The sequence below is a fragment of the Clytia hemisphaerica genome, unplaced genomic scaffold, assembly GCF_902728285.1.
Source record: "Clytia hemisphaerica strain Z4C2 unplaced genomic scaffold, Clytia hemisphaerica genome assembly, whole genome shotgun sequence".
Taxonomy (NCBI): Eukaryota; Metazoa; Cnidaria; class Hydrozoa; order Leptothecata; family Clytiidae; genus Clytia; species Clytia hemisphaerica.
Genome location: NW_027104432.1, coordinates 152,274 through 172,931, shown reverse-complemented (window position 1 = coordinate 172,931; position 20,658 = coordinate 152,274). Strand labels below are relative to the sequence as shown.

Here is a 20,658-nt window from a genome sequence, read left to right as displayed (position 1 = left end):
TTTTTTCTAATGGCCCCCAAAACGGAGGTTTGCAATTTTAGCGATTTCTCGAGATATCTTTAAGATATGAATACAAAGTTTTGATCATAGTTTGGAAATGTGATTTAGAGGGTTTTGGGCATGAATTAGTTTGATAAAATTTTTACAGTATACCCCTGGTTGTCAAAATGCAGGTTTAGGGCCCCCAAAACGGAGGTGTAGTTAAAATCAAATTATTAAGCCCATTGGTAATACTGTAGGGGGAAAAACTATGAACATATTTGTGTTTTCCCTTAAATTTACTACCCGATGGATGTAAAATTTATGATTTTTATTAAATATTTCAAGATTTTCGATATTGCAAAGTTCAAACTGAAAATTTAGAAATTTTCAAAATGGCAATTTTGATTTAACAACGTCTTAATCAAGTTTTTGAAAACAAATCTCTTTCGAAAATAGTCCCATTCATGTGTGGAATAAGCTGTGAAAATTAAAAAAAAAAAGATTACCTAAAACTGAAAATATTAAGCTTCAAAGATATTTTTCTCCTATATTTTGCAAAAAAATGACAGAATATGCCGTTTTTGCCGATTCAGCGAAAAAATTTATATATAATGTAAATTTTTTGTTATAAACTATTAACTCAAGCTGATAGGTATGGAATTCCAAGATTTTTTGCTGTTTCTCATATTTAGAATTTTCGGTTTTATCAATGCTGATTCTAGGGCTCCAAAATACTGGTTGACCTTCGAGATGCTATATCTTTTACCCAGCCTCTAAAGTCACTGATGTATCTGCATTTTCTGAACGGCATTAGGTGTAGAAAGTTTCCTATACCCCGTTTTCATAACTTATTTTCAATATCCAGGGAGCTAGAGTGAGTTATATGCCATTTTTTATCTAACTTTGGTGTTAAAATATTTCCTTTAGACACAAATATGTTATTTTGAATCTGTCTCAAACCAGCAAAAACATGCTCATTTTTAAGTATAACCATCATTCTTTCAAAATAAACAAAAATTGTTTAATTCTGATAAATCTACAAGTCAGAATCTTCATTTTAATGACGACCTCCGTTTTCGGGGCCGTTTCCGTTTTGGGGGCCATACATGTACATTAAAAAAGCCTGCAAAATCAAAAGGCAGCCTGTATAAACCAAAGACTTGGTAGAAAGTGAAATTGGTTGATATACATATAGATAAGGTTTAGGGTTATGAAGAAAGTTTCCAGTTTTCTGTTGAAGCACTAAAGAATAATAAGAGTACAATCATAAGTGGGGTTAAGACTGCGTTGTTAACATTTCTGGTACTTTTAGTACCAAAACACTAAAGATATAAAGGAAAGTCACTGTCTGCCCTCTACCAAGCCCCCTACCAAGGAACTCAGAGATTAAATTCCATAAGCCAGAGATGACAAATTTCAAACAAGAGAAGAATCTCAAAGACTGGATTTTTAATTAAGACAAGTAATGATTATAATTCATCACTCTGACATCAAAATAGTTTTTAATTAACCAAAAACAATCTTATAATGAGCATGCCATTATATAATTTATTAACTTGTAATCTCCACAAAAAATTTTAATCAACTCCATATTTAGGCATTTCCTTGTCATTAAAAAAAACATTTCAAAAAGCGTGGCGAAAGCTATCTGAAATGGATCTGGCTAAACAATGATTTATTACTCTGCCAATCATGCAAACTAATTTAGAAATATCTGATGTTATAAAGAATTTCCAGACAATATTTCCAGCTCAGGAAATAAGTGACATCCATGGATCGTTAAAGCGTCCAATATGGACTCAAACATACCAACTGATCGCAATTTCCTTTAATTATGCCTACACTATTAATATGAAAAATGATGATTTTACACTTCCCATGCTCGCGTATTTTTACTTCTGATCGCCAGTTGAGGTGACTGCTAACAATTGTCTCACCAAAGAAAGATCAGACCATTCAAACCCAGTGCAGTATTCTAATTTAAATTCAAGGAAGTTTTGATCTATCTTTTAACCTGTATATGCTGATGAAGTCACGTAAAGATGACGAAAACTTCTAAATAAGCAGTCGCTTCATTTTTCTGTTCTACCAATTTGCTGCCGCTTTTACATTTTAAGTTTTCTGTCTGTAACCATAACCCAGCTGGCACACAACGTTGTTTCAACGTTCACTTAACGTTATACGGACGTTGTGAACGTTAGATAAACGTTGAAACAACGTTGTGTGCCAGCTGGGAATATGCCATGTGAAATCTTTCCAAACTTGACGTAAATAAAACCAACCTGCACACGTATCACCTTCACGGGACAATATATAAAAAGCTCCATCATGTATCTTCGCTAGTAATCGTGTCCAAAGCTGTATGTCACCTGACGTTTTTTTAATACCCATACCGTCGACATACTGTAGCGTTGTATACAAGCTACGATGTTACTTTTTTTTCAGTTTGACAAATTTCACGTGGCACCACCTGCCATCACAAAAGAAGACACGAATCCCAAATCAAAAACACCAACAGACAAAACCAGCAGCAATTTGCAACGAAGACAAGAAGATAATCCTTTCCCATCAAAACATTTCATTGCTGCAATTTGATTGGATATTCTCACTGTGATTGTTTTGGGAAATAAGATGCTAATCATTCGCCATACCAACCAAACTTCTTCGCATCTCGAAGTCAAATTAATTAACAGTAATAATTGCAATTAACGGTGACAGCAGCATTTCTTTTAAGAACTTTTCTTTCAGGCTCCAGTTTCATGAAACTAGAGACAGCTCTGGTCCTGATCCTGAACTAACAATTGACCATAATATCTTTCTTCGAATTCCTGCAATAAAAACCATGAAATTGAATCAAGAACCAAAGATTTTCTGACCTGAAACTCTCTGTGTCACATCTTGCTTATAGAAAAGTTAGAAAATAATTTTAATTCTTCAATCTTTGTTAAGATATTTTGTTACGTGAAAATTTAATTTTCGCTAATTGACCTGTTTTTTACTTTTTTCTACCCAGGATGATTTCTTACTACTGGTCGTCAAAACGATTGCGTAACCTTTGGGACGTCATTTTAACGACATATGGATGTTGAACACACAGCTAATCATCTGAGGTTTGTTTACTTTGGTACATACTCTCTACAAGTCTTAGAATCGAATAGGGGGCCATAAAGAATTTCGAACAATAGCAGCTTCCAGGACGGCTCTGGTGCTACATAACCAGAGATAATTTAACATTCTAAGGCGCCACGAGAAGTTTTCTTTGTATTACATGTAGGTGCGAAGAAACAGTCTGTATTGCTTCAACTTGAAAAGTTTAAAAAAAAGGGTCTTTTCAATTTTCAACATCAGCTTTTTTCAAGTTATCTATCAATTTATGACAAAACCCTGGAAGAATTTAGACAATTTTGATATTTTCTCTTCTTAGTCTGCGACCGTAGTCAAAAAAAATGCTACACTACTGTTGTTCTCAGGCCCTCTTCTCTTGATTTCCGATTCCCAGGAAAAGTTTTCAATCTAGTAATCTATTACAAAATATTAATTAATCACTTTTTAATCAGTTTTTCACCATTTTTTGTTTGTTTTATCTACATCGCCAACTGTTTTGTTTTTCTATTCCATAAATCAGTGGAACGACTCACTCGGGAAAACCGGTGAAGCTTTTGTCAGGATTTTATACAATTATGATGCTGCAATTGTCTTTAGAAATGAATTTGTACTTAAAGCCCTTCTTAAGGAGACTGAAGGAATTGGGGATACTAATTATAATTATAATAATTGGGAATATTTTTGGTTTAGTAAATATCGACATTACAGATATCTCAGTAGTTCAATAAAAATAAAGATTCGACTTCCGAGTTCATTAACAAGTTTATTATGATTTTGAGATTGCATGAATGAAAAAGAGTAACGGCCAAATTTCTTAGTCATCCACTTGAACTGATCCACGCGAACGACTCTATTCAATACTCATAAACAGGATGTATTTGTATATGCCATCGGAAATGATTCCGTTATCTTCGGTCGCGAGTAGATGAGCTGTTTGATGAACTCATTTTGTGTTCCTTGGGAGACTGGAACTCAATCCTTTATATTTTACTTATTGTGATTCTTGTATTGCTCACGAAAGATTGTAACTTGTCCACCATTCATGAAGTTGGGAGTAAAAAATAGTATGATGACTTTAAGATATTGGAATTCGACTATAACTTCGGCCGAAAACGTCAGAATGACCTGTCTATCCCGAAAGTTTAACTGGCATGTATTCACTCTAAAAGCCATGGCTCCGTAAGAGAATCTGCCCAGGTTGGCGCACCGTCGATCTTTTTCATCCAGTTTTGGGACGAATATTAATTGAGATTTTGAGCGCGCTGATTGGCTAAAGCAAAACAATTGCACCAAAATCAAAAGCCAATCATAAACATAAACATCAGAACCCAGTCGTTTTCACTTTCTTTTTCAAGCAAAAAACCACGTGGTTTTGAATGTTTTGGCTGAACGACCATGACAGATCGTCATATTTGCCATATCTCTTTAGAGCAGAGCATGTAATGCGCAAAATGGATGATCTGTTATGAGATTAGTTGTTTTTACTCCCGATTTTCCTTGAAAGGTTTAGATTCGTTACAATGGATAATGCAGTCCTCAAAATCAACTTTTAATTTCCTTGAAATGCAATCAGTCATTCAAACACCATCCTTAGCTTAAGAAATGTAAGGTATTTGCAGTAATTCCTGGTCCGTATTTGCTTCAATTGATTAACTTTCTGGCCTTTCGAATGAATGACAAGGAAAGAAATGTTTTAGCAGACGGGTTTGCATTAAAACGTTATAGCAGACGGGTTGACATTTAAACATTCCAAGACTTGTTTGACTCGCTGACCCTTGTGTTTTATGGTAAATTAACTGGATATAAGACGAGACATCGAGATAATAAGAGCTTCATGACGAAATTTTATCAAAAAACTTGTTTGGATTATGTGGTTGTTTTTGTTGGGATTACATTCAGTTAGTAGAGTGAGTAGAACATTGTTGATTTCAATTATGAATTCAGATTTTCGTTATTCTTAAATCATTTTTTGATTTGATTCTACTTAAAAATATCTTTTCAACGAGGTATTATTTTTGATGTGCTACCTTTTACCCATCAAGGGCAGTTTTCAAAAAAGTACAGATTGTTTCAACAGACTTTATAAAATTATGGTAAAAAAGATGTCTCAAAGATATTGGGCCATTCCATTTTATATCCGTTCAGGGGTTGGACGAACATTTCATAGGGTAATCTGAGAAAAATTTCTAGGGGGTTTTTATTCATTTTTCCAAGGTGGTAAAAAGTTATTCTAAAATTTGCAGGGGGGAAAAATGATTTGAGTTCGTCCACCCTCACTTTAAGGTATGAAAAGATTTTTTCCATGGGTATTTTTGCAAATTTTGCCATTTTCCAGTGGGTTTCTACACATTTTCACCCTTTATGGATTTTAATGGAACAGCCCTTTTCCATCTAAGTAGAAATAACACTTACGAGTGCTGGAAGCAGCCAACTCCGACACTTGGTCAACCAACTGCATCTTCAGGAGGAACCCTTGTTTCGGCCCCTTTTCCTCAATTGTCGAGCTGAATTGGCGGGGCCCCTCCTTTCGAGGAGGTGCATTGTTATGGCTGATTGTTGATGACTGCTTTCTAGTTCTCAAGCCAGTTTGAATCCTCTCCTTTCACGCACCAAAAACCAATGAGATGACCTTTTTGCTGTCTCTTGAAGGTCTTTGACTGCTCCCCTCTTCCTGGTTGGTACAGCAGAAACGTTTCTTTAACATGCTCACAAGCCTTTTTTCGATGTAGCCTCGTGTTCCAACTGCCATATATGATAGTCGACTGACCATCCTTTTTCTTTACATTCCTCGATAATTCCAAGATAACGGTCTGCTTCCCGTTCTTTGACTTGCTTGATGTTCTCCTCTCATGGCATATCGATAAGAAACGTGCCTCAGAATAAACAAATCTCTTGAAGTTTGTGTTCGAACGGCGCCGAAATGAAAAATAGTTGTTCTTTCTTTTGTTTAAGAATGTTGTACAAGCAAATTGTAAAAGGTACGTTAAACGTCCCTTAAAACCGTATACTAAATCTTGACAATCTTGACAATCTCTTAACATCTCTTAACACAAATCGAAGAAGTCGACATCAAAGTGACATTAGTTGTTAGTCTGATTAGAAGTATGGATGAATGATTTTTGAAACCTTCTCCACAGTTCTCAACTACGGCGATGCCCCCTCTACGGCTTGTTGCAGCGGCTTGTACTTTTTTTTATAGTTAAGGGCTCTGACCATAGTCAGAAAATTGATTTTAGTATCTGAACATAAAAGTTATGTTTTAGATTCTTTAACACTTTTAACAAAGAATTGTCCTTATAAATTGCTTTTTAGTCAAACCCCTAAGAGTAATTAAGAACTTAATTGCAAAAATGACGTTATGAACTTTAAAAAGACGTTAATAATATGTTGCATCACCTTCTTTTATAAAAAGTGCTAAGTTTTAATGGGTAATTAACCTTTTTGTTTCGAGCTTTTTTCAAACTGTCCGCAAAGAATTGAACTATTTTAAATTTTGCGGAAAATTTTTCTAAAAGATGTGTCAAAAGTTATAACTGTTTTTTTAAGCAAAATCCAGATGAAAAATTGATGAAAAACCACTATTTTGAAGATTTCGAGAAATTTTCAAAATGTTTTTTCTTCACCGAAACTAAGCTCTTCAAATTTGAAATACTCTTCCTCGCAAAAGTCTTCATTGTCGTCTTCATCAAATTTTTTCAATGCAATTTTTAAATTTTCAGATTCAGGAATAGTTTGTCTAACAGAAAATGTATAACATGCCATAGTTTTGTTGGTTACATCAGTCAGAAAACCCATTTTAAACACGGCAATTATGAAAAATTCACTATGGTCAGAGCCCTTAAGTCTGTGACCAGTTTTACCGTCGATGTCTGCTAATTAAGTAGGAAAAGTAGGGGTCTGGCCATTCCGTGCAAAAAACTTTGTACGCTTATTGGAGGGTCTGTTAATTAAGTGTCCGCCTATTGGAAAGTTTTTTGTAAGGATTTGACTAGGAAATAGCCGCGGAAAATAGAACTGCCCGCTAATTAGAGGTGTCCGACTTTTAGAGTGTCCGTTAATTGGAGGTTTTACTGTAGTTGGACAGAAATTCTTTTTTTTTTACATATAAACGATTTCGATGGTTTTTCTCGGAAGAACCACATCTTTCTGGTCCTGGTTTTCTTGAAGAGATTAACTATCTGACCTTTCAATTTGTTGTAGAGAATTAGTCGGAACAAAATGTCTGGCTAAAGAAGTTTTATCAGACAGGCAAGCATTAAAACATTCTAAAACTTTATTTGACTCGCTGACCTTTGTGTTTTGATAGTAAATTCACTGAATAAATAGACTGAGACATCAAGCACAATTCAACCGCAAAATTTTCTCTTATCACTGATTAAAATCTATATGCAATTTGTCAACTATAAGTTTTATGATGAAATTTTATCATAAACGCTATACTTAAGTTGTCTGAATTACTTGGATTTTCTTGTCGGAATATAGGTATGTCAGAGAGTTTTGTTATTGGTGTCAGTAATTGTAAAATTGACTTGAAGTGTAGGTACCTGGAAGGGGCATTTTTGCGATACTGAAGGTCTTTCCTTGTAGGTGTATCCTATATCCCAGGTGGTACACAACGTTGTTTTAAGGTCGATCCAATGTTAAATACACGTGGGGATGTTTTGTCCTTTAAAAGTCAATGGAACTGTTAAATCGATACGATAGTATTGATTCTCTTCCAGTGAATTGACAATCTGAATGTAAGACCTCTTCCAAAGCCATCGGTAGTATAAGAAGCAAGAATCCGTTTTTCGATGCCAGGAGTCTAGTGAATTGAGTACACTGATTTTCATTAGGTGAAACCCTTCGCCTAACCCCAAATTTGTTTGTACAACTGCTGTTAAGAGCTTCGATAAAACCTTCCATAGAGTTATCCTGTACGAAAAGCTATCTTACGTTACTCGTAGCAAGGTACAATGACAATTGGACCTCTAAGACGACACTTCCGTAGTTTAGTTAGTACAGACACAAGGCTAATGAATGCTGTGTGACATAGTGGGAAATTAATCAGTTAAAGCGCCAAGAGAGAAATGATCCATCCAGGGTATTTAGAATAGCTTTATCGCCCCAACGGTTTGTGTGCATTTGTGAATGGGCTTGAATTGAAAAACTTTGTGTGAACAGAAATAGCGTGAATTTCGAAAAAGGAATTGTGTGATTGCGTTAGTTGAAGATCCGCTTGGAGTCCTCCTTATCCATGGAATACTAGGAAAAGAGTACTCTCAAGGTTTCTGTTTTGTTTCACTTTTCAAACGTTTTCTAACTATTTCAATACGTGATGTTGGGATATCTAAGTATACTAAGCTAACACAATCCTAAAGCAGGTAATAATCTCTATAGGGGGTTGATAATTAACGGCTAATCCTTAAGTTAATTTTTTTTCTTTCTTTGTCGAACTCATATTAATACATTCTTTGTATGACGGTTGTAAGTGACATGGTCCTCTTAGCTTTAGGCTAGCAACCATATTGAAAATAGCACAGAAAAAACTATTTATTCATGATGAATGAGAGGAGGGCATTTACGCTCTCTAATAGCTTAATGATGATCAACAAAATTGGTTTAGGACCATTTAAACTATTTACATGTTTGCAAAATTGCTTTGTTGTGAGTGTTTGATTTTACTGTGTCATAATATTTCATGGATTCTCGTTGTTTTTAAACATCAAATGGACATCTTTGAATCATATCATTCATTCTCCATTCTGTCAATGAGACAATTTGTTCAAATGAGGTTATCGATATGCTTTTTACGCTTTGAAGTGGTTTGGACAAAAATTATCATTGCATTGATAGAACTTACAGCCCCGGTGAGGGGTGGGTATTAGGTTTACGAGATGACGGGTATGTCCGCGAGCCAAAGTTCGAAAATCGACCCTGAGAGAGACTGAATTTCGAAATTTCGTCCATTTCGTCCCCAAAATTTCTGCCACGATTTTCTAATTTTAGTCTAAATTTGAAGAGTTTATTATCCTTCGAGGGAGTTGAATTTTGAATTCCGTAATTTTAGAACCCTTACAGAGACTACAGAGTATTTGGTTTTTGATGGTTTTGTAGGGGTATATTTGATGGACTTTTGAGAATGTGAAAAAAGAACCCTTATGGCTTGCTGATACACGGCACCCATTTTGAGTTTTGATAGTGTAATCATGGAATATTAGATAGAAAGCTTGATAGAAAAGTAAAACCAAGAGATTTTACTGGTTTTTGACCCAGCGTAGCGAAAAGGGCTTTTCAAATAGAAGTGTCTGTGGTTTGTGGTCTGTGGTTCGGTTCGCCAAAAGTTTTTGCGATAACATCGTCTTGTTTTTTTTTTCAATTTCATAACTCTTGATAGACGGTGATATACCTTTCGGTAATTATTTCTCATGAAATAAACAAGGGGTGGCGCACAATATGAGCATATTTATTTTTCTTATAAACATATACTTTATAAGAATCAAATCAATAACTCTCGATAGACGGTGATATAACTTTCGGTGATTAGTTCTCACGGAATAAACAAGGGACGGCGCACAATATGAGCATATTTATTTTTCTTATAAACATATACTTTATAAGAATCAAATCAATAACTCTTGATTGAAGGCAATATACCTTTCGATAATTAGTTCTTACAAAGTAAACAAAGGATGGCGAAAAAGATGAGCATATTTATTTTTCTTACAAGCATCTACTTTATAAGAATCAAATCAATAACTCTCGATAGACGGTGATATACCTTTCGGTAATTAGTTCTTACAAAGTAAACAAAGGATGGCGAAAAAGATGAGCATATTTATTTTTCTTATAATCATATACTTTATAAGAATCAAATCAATAACTCTCGATAGACGGTGATATACCTTTTTTATTTTTTTCGGACATTACTAGTATACATGTTTTTTTTATAACTTATTTATAGCTAAGGACATAAAATTTCATTGGCCAAATTATTTAAAACAAATTTAAGAGTATTTTATATGATTTGAGGGCTCTTTATTAAAAACACCCAATTTAAATGAAGATTGTACAAATAAAATACTCACTAAATGGAGAAAATAAGAATATTTGTAGAACATTTTAGGCATTAGAATACACAGTGTTTAGAACTCAAAAAGTTAACATCCAAGGAAATTTTGTTGACCTATTTATGAAAAAACACAAATGTGAAGCTTTTTTGTTTCACTCAGTTTAAACCGCAGTTTATACTAAGTTTATACTGTTAAAAAAATACGTTGAAATTCATACACCCTTCACTCGTTCGACTGACCCATCTCACTTACCTAATTGGCTCCTTTTTACGCCGGCCCTTATTACGATAAAGCTCAATTCTTTTCCATTTTTAGCGCGTCCCTAATTCATTTTCGATCCCTTAAGCTGTTCCTTATTACGCCAGCGACGAAAAAATTACACCAATAAGGGCCAGCGTAAAAAAGAACTAATAAGGTATATAACTTTATAATTACTATTAACATTCTTGAAATCCGTAAATGTTTTTAATGAGCGTTCATAGGTCATTGTCCACCATCCTCATTACCAGGCCTCGTTACTTATATTTTTCCTTGATAATAATAAGATTTGTGCTGCATCTCATCATTTCATTACAGCTATGATAAGTTACTGAATGTCTCTTCCTTTCAAATAAGATGACTGTCGTCCATTCAAAACCATAACATGTGTCTTCATCAACAATCAAAACATTCCCTTCTTGAAGAAATTTGTATGGATTCTCCTTTTCTGTGAAATCGTTTCGATGTGTAACGTACATTTTCCATTTCCCCCTTATCTGATTGTAAATTTTGTCATGGTATCTAGGATCGATGACTAAAATTCCATCTTTAGTTCGTCTTCGTGCTTCTTTTATCGCATTTCCAAAGGAATCAACAAATATTGGTTCACAGCCTGCTGGGAAGTTGTCCGGTGGCATAACGATACCTTCTTTGTATTGATAACCATTAATGAACGCTTGAAATTTTGTCATTTCAACGATCTTTCGCGAATTACGAAAATTCTGCGAGAGATCGAGAAAGCTGAATTCGTCTTTCCACACTTTAAAGTTTTTGTAGTATAAAATATCAGTCGAAGGGACGATCCACAAGAAATCGACCATCTTCATTATTTTCCTCATCGATTCGTTGTTTTTGGTGTCAAACTCATCACAAAACAGGGCTTTGATGCCATCTTGATTAACTTGTTTGATCAGTTCCTCGTGGTTAGTTTCCTATTAAAGATTGAAAACATAGATATTATTGTTAATATGAAGTTAGTTAAAAGCCTATTCCAAAATATTGGCAGTCTACGCATTTTGATACGTAAACCTAAAAAGAAAAATGTCCAATTAAAAGAGAAAATGAAGATGAACTTACTGTATTTTGAACAGTGAAGACGGAAGGTTAACCAGAAAAAAGGTAATGGCGTATTTAAGAGCTATATATTGTAAAAAGTCTTTCTCCTTAAAATGGCTTTTAAATCTAACTGTGAAAGTCAGATAAAAATAATATACCAAAACCTGACCTGATCATATGTGATGATTTCTTCGACTTTTATCCCGTGTTTTTCCTCCAAATCGACCTTCATTCGAAAGTTTAGCATGGTGTGCAAATGAGAAAATCTTTCTCCCAGTGCGTACATAACTTTGCCTTTATATTCCGGTTGTTTATTCAGTTGTATGGCTTTGTCTCTCAGCAATATACTTTTACCCACACCAAATGGGCCAGAAATTATCAGTCTGTTATAACGTGGATCATTGTTGTTCAACGCCGCCATCTGTTGGTTGGAATAAAACAAAATGTTGTCACTAGTTGAAACATTTTCGATGGCGTCTTGGATGTACTCTACCCAGTTTGAGCTGGTTATGGGTGCAACGAGGTCCTTCTTGGAAACGTGAATCGAAAACACGATAATCTTCAACAGCTTTTGAACTTGATCGAGTGGAGTCGGTTTTTGAGTGATTTGGACGATTGGGTAATTATCGAGAATGCTCGCCAGCCATGGTTTGATTACAGTTTCCATGGTGATGAAATGATTACTAGCGATTGAGATGTAACTGTTTTGGACACAGACAATGGGGAAGAATGTCCATCCAGGCTGAAGTTGGTCACCTAATCTTTCCTCGAGTAATTGATGGTTCGAATCCAATTGGTCGAAAACTCGATCGTTGGTGAGTTCGCGTTTCATCTCTACGGAAATGATGAGTTTTCTTTGCCATGAGATGATTAAGAAATCTGCTTCTTTATGCACCTTGTTTCGAACATTTGTTAGAAAATTGACTGACGAAAGGATAACTGTGTCCTGGAGAATGTCATCTTTTAACGGTAAAAGTTGATTATAAAACCAATGTTCTAGTTGTTCTCCCAACTCTGACAACTCTAATTCGAAGATCCATCGAAGGTTTGATTCCTGTGGTGGGTTCTCCTCGATCTTTTGTTTAAGAAGCTTTTTGAAATTCTTTTTGCCTTGAGATTCTTTCAGAAAAACCTTCAGTGCTGGTTCTGGTGTGGTCGAAGGGATTTCATTGATGCAAGTTTGAATGAAACTTCCTCGGTCTGATACAGTAGAAAGCAGATTAACTTGCTCACTTTTTAGAACAACAACAAGATACATGATTTTGAGATTCACAACCCATTGGTCAAACGCGTTCGTGTCAATCCGATTAATATCATTTTGTGTCTGCATAAAGTTTTGTAATTCTTTGGTCAGCCAATAATCTGGTGATTGTACTTTCAAATTATCCAAGAGTCTGTCCATATCTTTCTTGACTTCATAATCCAGAATGGCAACGGTCGATTTCTTTGAGTACTGTTGTGAAACAAACGTTGGGGGTATGAAGACAGCTTTGTGTACATCGTTCTTGAAAAGTTCAGAATCGCCGTACTCTCTTTGAAGGAGGAACATGGCAGCTTTAATCGGGTCAGTAAACGTGCGGGTATTTCCCAAATTGAATTGTTTGGCTTGACGATTCGATACAGTTTGGTTGTTCCTGATGATCTGCCAATACAATGATTTATTTGGATGACATTTTGTAGGATCAATTGGTTTTGGTTGCAACATAGATAATTTCTGTACGATAGTTTGGACACCAATAGCACTCGCCATCTTGTTTTCAAAATAAAAACACACAACACCAACTTTCTCTCTTACAGTATCCCCACTCTCTATCTATCTTTATATGATCGACCAAGCGATTTAAAAAAAATGGCATTATGTTATGTTTGGCCCAGCGTAGCGAAAAGGGCCTTTCAAATAGAAGTGTCTGTGGTTTGTGGTTCGGTTCCGCAAAAGTTTTTACGATAACATCGTCTTGTTTTTTTTTCAATTTCTCTTGATAGACGGTGATATACCTTTCGGTAATTAGTAAACAAGGGATGGCGTACAATGTGAGCATATTTATTTTTCTTATAAGCCTATACTTTATAGGAATCAACTCAATAAATCTTGATAGACGGCGATATACCTTTCGGTAATTAGTTTTCAACTTCAGTTGAGCTACAATCTGACAATGTCTGTGTGTCTGTCTGTCTGTCTGTCACAAAAACTTTAGAGCAGTCTGGAGACTTCAAAAATGCTTGGATTTGGCTGAAATTGGCTGAAATTTTGCACACTTGTTCCTTGGGTGAATATCTAAGGGTCTACAATTGGGCCTTTGAATAATTTGAAGCCACTGAAGTTGAACCCAGTGCGTTGCGCACGTTTGACTATTCTTACAAAGTAAACAAGAGATGGCGCACAATATAAACATATTTATTTTTCTTATAAGCACATACTTTATAAGAATCGAATCAATAACTCTTGATAGACGGTGATATACTTTTCGGTTATTAGTTCTTACCAATTAAACAAGGGATGGCGTACAATATGAGCATATTTATTTTTCTTATAAACATATACTTTATAAGAATCAAATCAATAACTCTTGATAGACGGTGATATACCCTTCGGTAATTAGTTCTTGCAAAGTAAACAAGGGGTGGCGCACAATATGAGCATATTTATTTTTCTTATAAGCATATACTTTATAAGAATCAAATCAATAACTCTTGATAATCGTTGCAATAGCTTTTAAATAACCTTCAGTGAATTTACTGAATTTATGAATACTGTCATGATCAATTTTGTTAATTTCAACACCGTTCTATAACAGTCTAACTTCCTCGGTGATTTTAGTTTTCAACCCCATCAAGGCAGGCCTTTTCTTCTGCCTACATATTCATAATTTTAAGTTGCTGGGCCTTCACGCACCACGGGCTTCTTGTTCACTGTAAGGGTCGAAATCTTCAAAGTTGAGAAAAATTTCATTATAAGGGTGTAAAATTTCAAAAATCCTGACCATATTTTGCCTGAAAATGGTCAGAAATTTTCAAGAAAATGCACCGTAAAAAAATTTCACAAACATTTTTCTGCACTGTAAGGGTCCGATTTCAAAGGCCTAATTTTGGGCCACACGTATGGTCATTTTTGAATCGAGTGCTCCCCCCAGGAATTAGAAAATATTGACTATATGGCTGATGCTAGATTTCACCTACTTGAGATTTTGAAGCTTCAAATTTTCAGTCTTTATTTCCTTGGAGTTTTTCTAAACTTCATTCGCAGTATGCACTAATAATTGTAATTTGTCGTTCTTTATTTTTTGTCTATTTTTAGCAAATGTAGGATTTTCACTGATTTCTTTTTTAAAGGGGTTCGCCATTATAGGGAATTCTTACATTTGGGGGGGGGCAAGTGATCACTTTCTTATCCCCCTCCATGTTTTGCTGAATGCTGGAACTGAGAAATCCTTCAGATGAGCAATTAGCATGAATCATTAGTGGTGGAGATATAATGACTTATTAATGTTCTTCTTCATCTACTTCAAAGTAGAAGTATTTGGAAGGTGGTGCTCTCATTATTTAGCCAGCCAGTTTGAAGATGGGACGTACACAACATCAGGGGGGCTTCCCTCTCTCTATCTATAGATAGATTGAGATGTTAGAAATGAGGTTGTTAGGGTTTGAAAATTTGCTAGTTAATTCTAACTAAGATACCCCGAAGTAGTCACTGGCTGGCTGAATGATGGGAGCACCACCTTTTAAATACTTATAATTAAGATTTTGATGACTATACCACAGCCCCCCATAGCCTTTCAGATTTTGATGATTATAGGCAGTCAAGTTCCCACTTACGGTTCCCACTTACGGTTCCCAGGTTCCCCATCCCACTTTTCCGGTATGCCAGTCAAGTCTTCTTTATAACATGATAAAGTAAAAGATTTCTTTGAGTTATAGTGATGTTCTGATATTAAAAACTTGTAAGCAGAAGGTAATTGACTAGATAGAAAGTTTTATTCGCATTTTTACTGTTTTTGTAAGTATCGAGTGGTCATGCATTCTTTTTAGAATCTCCTCCCTTTTAATTTGATATAACTGAGTTCAGTATTCTTTCAGTAAAATCATCAAAAACAGCTTTTTCAATAGTGTCACCGTGGAACATGCAAATATTTAGCAGAGTGCACTGCTTGATCTATTCAGCTCTCGAAAGGTTAAGGAAAAAAATACGTCAAAATCTTGAAAATGATGTCGCTCTATTAAAACAACGTTGAAGCTGTTGTAAAATCAATCACATGTGAAAAAAGTAGATTTTTTTGCTAGATGGGATGAACTTATTCTTGAAAATTGAATTGTGGTTTATGGTTAATAAATGGTGATTTTCTGGAATTCACTCCCTGTGATGAATTTTATTTTGTTAAAAAAATATATATTCAAATCTAAAACATACTATCCTTTAATATATTAATCAAAGTGAAATATCAAAATGTCACTTCACCCTAGGGATATTTTCTTCTTAAAAATAACTTATTTATGAAATTTGAACCATACTTAGTAATTTTAGTATAAATATATTTTAAAGGGGTAGAAAACGAAAAGTGGATTGTCCTTTTGAGCTGTCGGTGTTAGTTTTACGATTTTCTTTCAAATAGTTTTAATGAACCAGGAGAATTGATGAACGGAAGATTTCTTGTGGAGACTTCGTTGATTTGTGGACACATGGTCATTTTGCTTCGTGCTTTGAACTTTATCAACCCTTGTCTCGCTCGGAATTTTAGGATTAGTTTTTTTGGATTATTTTTCTGTAGGTTTGGGGTTGATCTAGGGTTATAAATGTCAGTATTTTTGAAACACACTATCCAGACAATTGTAAAATTTGCTTTTGGACAATTTTTGCTTTTGGACAAATTATGGTAAAAGGAGGCACTTTTCCAGAGATGTTAGACTCACATAGAACTTGCGAATTAATTGATCCTTTATACAGTTCGACAATGATTAGTGATGTGGTTAGGTATCAATGAACACCCCCTTCTCACGATTCGGTAGGATTTTTTGAGCCAGTGGGGATAAAAACAGCAGAATAAATTTCGATGGGGATTGATATTCCCATATATTTTTTATAGCTGGGGATTTGCATTTTATTGTTTTCAAGTCAGAAAATTTAGTGGGGATGGGATAAACAGCATGATATTTTGGGGTGAGGCTTGGTTTATTTGATTATTTTCAGTGGGGACAAAAATTGGAGTACAATTTTTCACTGGGACGATTTTTTGGCCAATTTTTCTAGCGGGAAGGGGGGGGCGTACGGGTTTGACGGTGTGACGGTTTTAACCCTTTTTTCTGTCGGTGTTTCGGTGTTCGAAGAAAAAAGTGACGGTATTTCGGTGTCAAACATGTCATGTGGTGACAAAAAAGGATTTTTACCAAATTTTGCTGTCGGTGTTGACGGTAATCCAAGAAATATGCGTCGGTATTTCGGTGTCTGCGACCCCCGTACGCCCCCCTCGGGAAGGGTTCCCAGTGAGTCTGTGAGAAGGGTGTATCAATGATAACAATAACATGATAACAATATCTTAGTAATGTTTTTGAAATTAACAGAATTTCACTCTACCGTACAAGATAGTAATGAAGTCTCTAGGTTTCCCATTCTTTTACAATTATATGTTTGATTAAAGTACTGAAAGAAAGGGATTCCAAAAGACCCTATGGGAAAAAGGAAATTTGATAGATATTTGAGGGAGAATGTCAAAAAGAAACTTTCTTCAAAAATCATTTCTGAGAGACACTTTTCAATAATTATTAAGTGTCTTTTAAGTTTTCTTTGGAGAGAATCGCAAATTTGAATTTTGCGGATTTTTAAAGTTTACGAATTATAAACCTACTTAGGGATGATAACATTTTAAAGATTTTTTTACTATTCAAAATAATATATTTTACATCGTTAAAATTTGCTTCATAATTAATTTATCAATACTTTTCAAAAAAAAAAGTTTTTTCCTTTATTTTCTTCATGTCCAGTCTTTCTTCTCAGCTTTTTTTTATATTTTTACTAAATTTTCTTTGCGAAAATATTTTTTTTCCAATTTTTTTTCTTTGGACACCCACAAGAAACTTATATACCTCCCCTCCGAGGTTTATTCTTCATTATTTAACAAACCCACTGAAAAGGCGAGCAAGGGAAATTTCTATGACCCTTTTATCTTCATCTATTATGAAAGAGTACTTTCACTAGTCTAAATTTGCACAGTAACGTTATGTAAAATTTTATCTCAACACATCATCTTAAAGCCTTTTGCGACTGGTGGAGGACTTTATAGAAAAGGGGATTATTAAAAACTGCAGAAAATGGACCTGGTTTTCAGGGTCATTTTGGAGGGTTCAATTCAGGGTCATTTTAAATTTTATTTGAATTATGATTAGAACAGCCCCTTCTTACAGACCCGGTGGGATTTTTTCAGCCAGTGGGGGTAAAAATAACGGACAAAAACTCGACGGGGATTGATATTCCCATGTTTTCCATTGTTTTCAAGCCAGAAAATTCAATGGGGATGGAAAAAATAGCACAATATTTATTTTAGCAGCGACAAAATTGGAGTATAATTTTCCACAGTTTTGGTCCATCTTTCCACTATTTTCTTGATTTGTTGATGTTGTTTTGGTATAGAATTCAAATACAGATAGGCAGATTTGAAAGTTGACAAATCATTCCAACAGTGGCGTTGTGGGAAAATTTTTCTGGAGGGGCCAAAGTCAATTTTTTTAGAATGGTGCACCCAATTTTCCAAAGTGACGCACCCACCCACCCACCAGTTTCTAAACTTTTACTAATTCATTTGCCTAGGCATAATAAGGGGGGGGGGGCATTATTCAGTGGGTAAGAGTAGATATATCTTTGATAGATGGAAAAGGGAAAAACATGCCCCACCATAAATCTGACACTTGCTAGAGTGGAAGAAACTTAAAGAAACAGTGTAATGCGAGCGAAGCGAGCGAAAAGATTGATGTTTTATGATGTAAATATTGTTGTCAGCAAATTGGTTTTAGGGTGCAGTTAGATTTTCATTTAATAATGCTATATTGTAGTATTGTACACAAAAAAACTTGTCTAAATCTTAGCTAGATTGTAAGAAGTTACTAATCAACTTTATTGCGAGCGAAGTGAGCGAAAAAATTTGCAAGTGATTGAAAATTATCCCAGTAAAAATGGTCTTGGGGCGCAGTTAAAGGCGCATAAAGTATTATTTTTAAGATTGGGGTGTTTAAAAAAAATCTCTTTTGGCGCCCCTTGCTCTTTGGCGCCCCTTCAAAAAAGCTCCGCTGGGGGGACATGCCCCCCCCTGCCACAACGCCACTGATTCCAAATTCTATAAGTTTTGGTCAATCTTTGAGACTCTTAACTTCCTCTCCCCCAGGAACTTAAGGAAACTGGGATCTCTGGACATGCGGAACTTCATTATAACAAAAGAACTTAGAACTCATCGAAGAACCTGGGATTGAATCATAAGTCCCGAAAGGTTCAACAATTTAACTTCTTTATTGTGAACCAGCCCTCCTTTATCAACTTATTTGGACATTAGCGTCATTTCCTTGTCCATTAATTATTAGTAGTTATACAACTTCGAAATTTTCCACCTTATTTGTTCTCAAAGGAGACTGTTTTTTTGGGGGGGATGTTGAATCAAAACCCATATGCCTTCATCAAAAAATGGAAACATATGTGTTATAGTGTAATACCCGCCCATTTTTTTGGACTACTTCTTCATTTATGATTTCAATAATTTGACATCATGTAATCTGATGAAGCCAAATGAAGTTTTTCAAAGAAAAAGGGTGTAGATTTCAGTACAGGTTTTTTTCTCGAGACGAACTATAGAAGTATGCAGGGTGTTTTTTCTTCGATTGGGTTGTTGATGTCTGAGCCCCGTTTTATTATCCAATTATGAGCTGCTTTATGGTTTGCGAGCTTTTCTAAAAAGGAGGGGTTGATATCCAAGTAATTTTAATCCTGTGTCAAAAATATCATATTCCGATCAATTTCCCTTATGTTTCTATTTTACAGGAACTTTACAAATTCTTCGAAAAATTTTTGAACGATTGCAACATCAAGCAGTGACCAGATGATAACCTTTGTTTGACACTTGGAGGTTCCAGATTTCATCTGATGAGAAAGTGCTGTCAATGTGCATTGTCTAAAGCGGAAATTTGAAAAAGGTTTTATACCTGATGGGTTAATTACTTTGAAAATTTATCTGCTTTAAATTTCAAAAGCAAAAGAAATCAGTCGATAAAAAAGCACTTCATCGTGTCTGTCATGGTGCAAACTCCTTGGTCACTATTTCAGCATTCCATCATTGACTACAATTACAAAGTGATCAAAGTTGATGAAATATGCCAATAAACCGTGGAATTCTTCGAAGCACTACTCAAGAAAGCGGTACGTCCCGTTCATTTTTACTTTTTTATTCAAATCCAAGGCAGAGAGTAGGTAGCTCAGTCGGTAGAGCATTCACCTTACATTCCAAGAGTTGTGGGTTCGATCCCCGGTCACCGCCAACCGCTGGAGTAGGTGTGGAGCGCCACCTCAGCATTTGATCCCCCAGGTCTAGCGCAAATAGAAGGGGGTAGACTCCCTTACTCCCTTACGGCTCCATAGACTGCCATCAGATGAATATATTTACCTTTTCGGCACTTTTTACGCCGGCCCTTATTCCGCCAAAGCCTAATTTTGGGCTCACGCCAATTAGGGCCGTAAATAACGCCAAAACTTGTAAAAATCGCTATTCAGGCTTCGAAAAAGTATTAACTAAAATTTACATTAAAATGTCATCTTTCAGTATTAACCTGTTGAGAATTCCATTGAAAATGATTGAGTTTTAGATATAGAGTAAAAAAACGGATAGTTTTCATCCTAATCATTTCTAAAATCCTTTAAATTGAGAAAAAATGGTCAAAGATTAAAGCCTCTTTTAGGTAAAAAATACAAAATTTTGGCCCTTTTTAAACCGGCCTTTTTAACACTGGCCCTTATTACGCCACGAGCCCAAAAATAACGCCAATAAGGGCCAGCGTAAAAAGGGCCGATAAGGTACTTACTTTAGAGCAGGGGATACGTCTTTTTCCCCTTTTTACGACTCGCGAGTCATGGAAGGATTTGGACATACTAAGAGAAAGAAAACTCAACCCATCATTGAGGTGACTGTATAATAGAAGACTTTTTTGGCGAAGATAGAGGATTTGATGCTGGGAAAAA

The 20,658-nt window shown here is 35.3% G+C and overlaps 2 protein-coding genes across 3 annotated transcripts in view; one reads left to right on the top strand and one right to left on the bottom strand.

Annotated features, from left to right (window-relative positions):
* LOC136820603 (uncharacterized) overlaps positions 1 to 20,658 on the top strand; it is a 36,564-nt gene that overhangs the window by 9,093 nt on the left and 6,813 nt on the right. The window contains exons 2-4 of one of the 2 annotated variants that reach the window (XM_067076796.1): positions 2,428 to 2,674; positions 2,996 to 3,092; positions 19,468 to 19,842. In XM_067076796.1, the coding sequence (XP_066932897.1) occupies positions 19,797 to 19,842 (46 nt within the window). In that variant the 5' untranslated portion in view covers positions 2,428 to 2,674; positions 2,996 to 3,092; positions 19,468 to 19,796. Of the gene's footprint in view, positions 1 to 2,427; positions 2,694 to 2,995; positions 3,093 to 19,467; positions 19,843 to 20,658 lie in introns of both variants that reach the window. The other variant, XM_067076795.1, reaches the window with a different exon arrangement.
* Positions 10,253 to 13,303, bottom strand: LOC136820591 (uncharacterized). Its single transcript, XM_067076783.1, has 2 exons — positions 11,623 to 13,303; positions 10,253 to 11,329 (listed from the first exon to the last, which is right to left on the bottom strand). The coding sequence occupies exons 1-2, from the start codon at positions 13,201 to 13,203 to the stop codon at positions 10,655 to 10,657; spliced, it is 2,256 nt and encodes a 751-aa protein (XP_066932884.1). The 5' UTR covers positions 13,204 to 13,303; the 3' UTR covers positions 10,253 to 10,654.

What these genes read in the sequence shown, in the direction of transcription:
- LOC136820591 (XM_067076783.1), bottom strand. Translation starts at nt 13,203, where the DNA reads ATGGCGAGTGCTATTGGTGTCCAAACTATCGTACAGAAATTATCTATG. An exon ending in AAATCATCACATATGATCAG is followed by an intron (nt 11,330 to 11,622) that starts GTCAGGTTTTGG and finishes AATCTTTAATAG; the next exon opens with GAAACTAACCACGAGGAACT.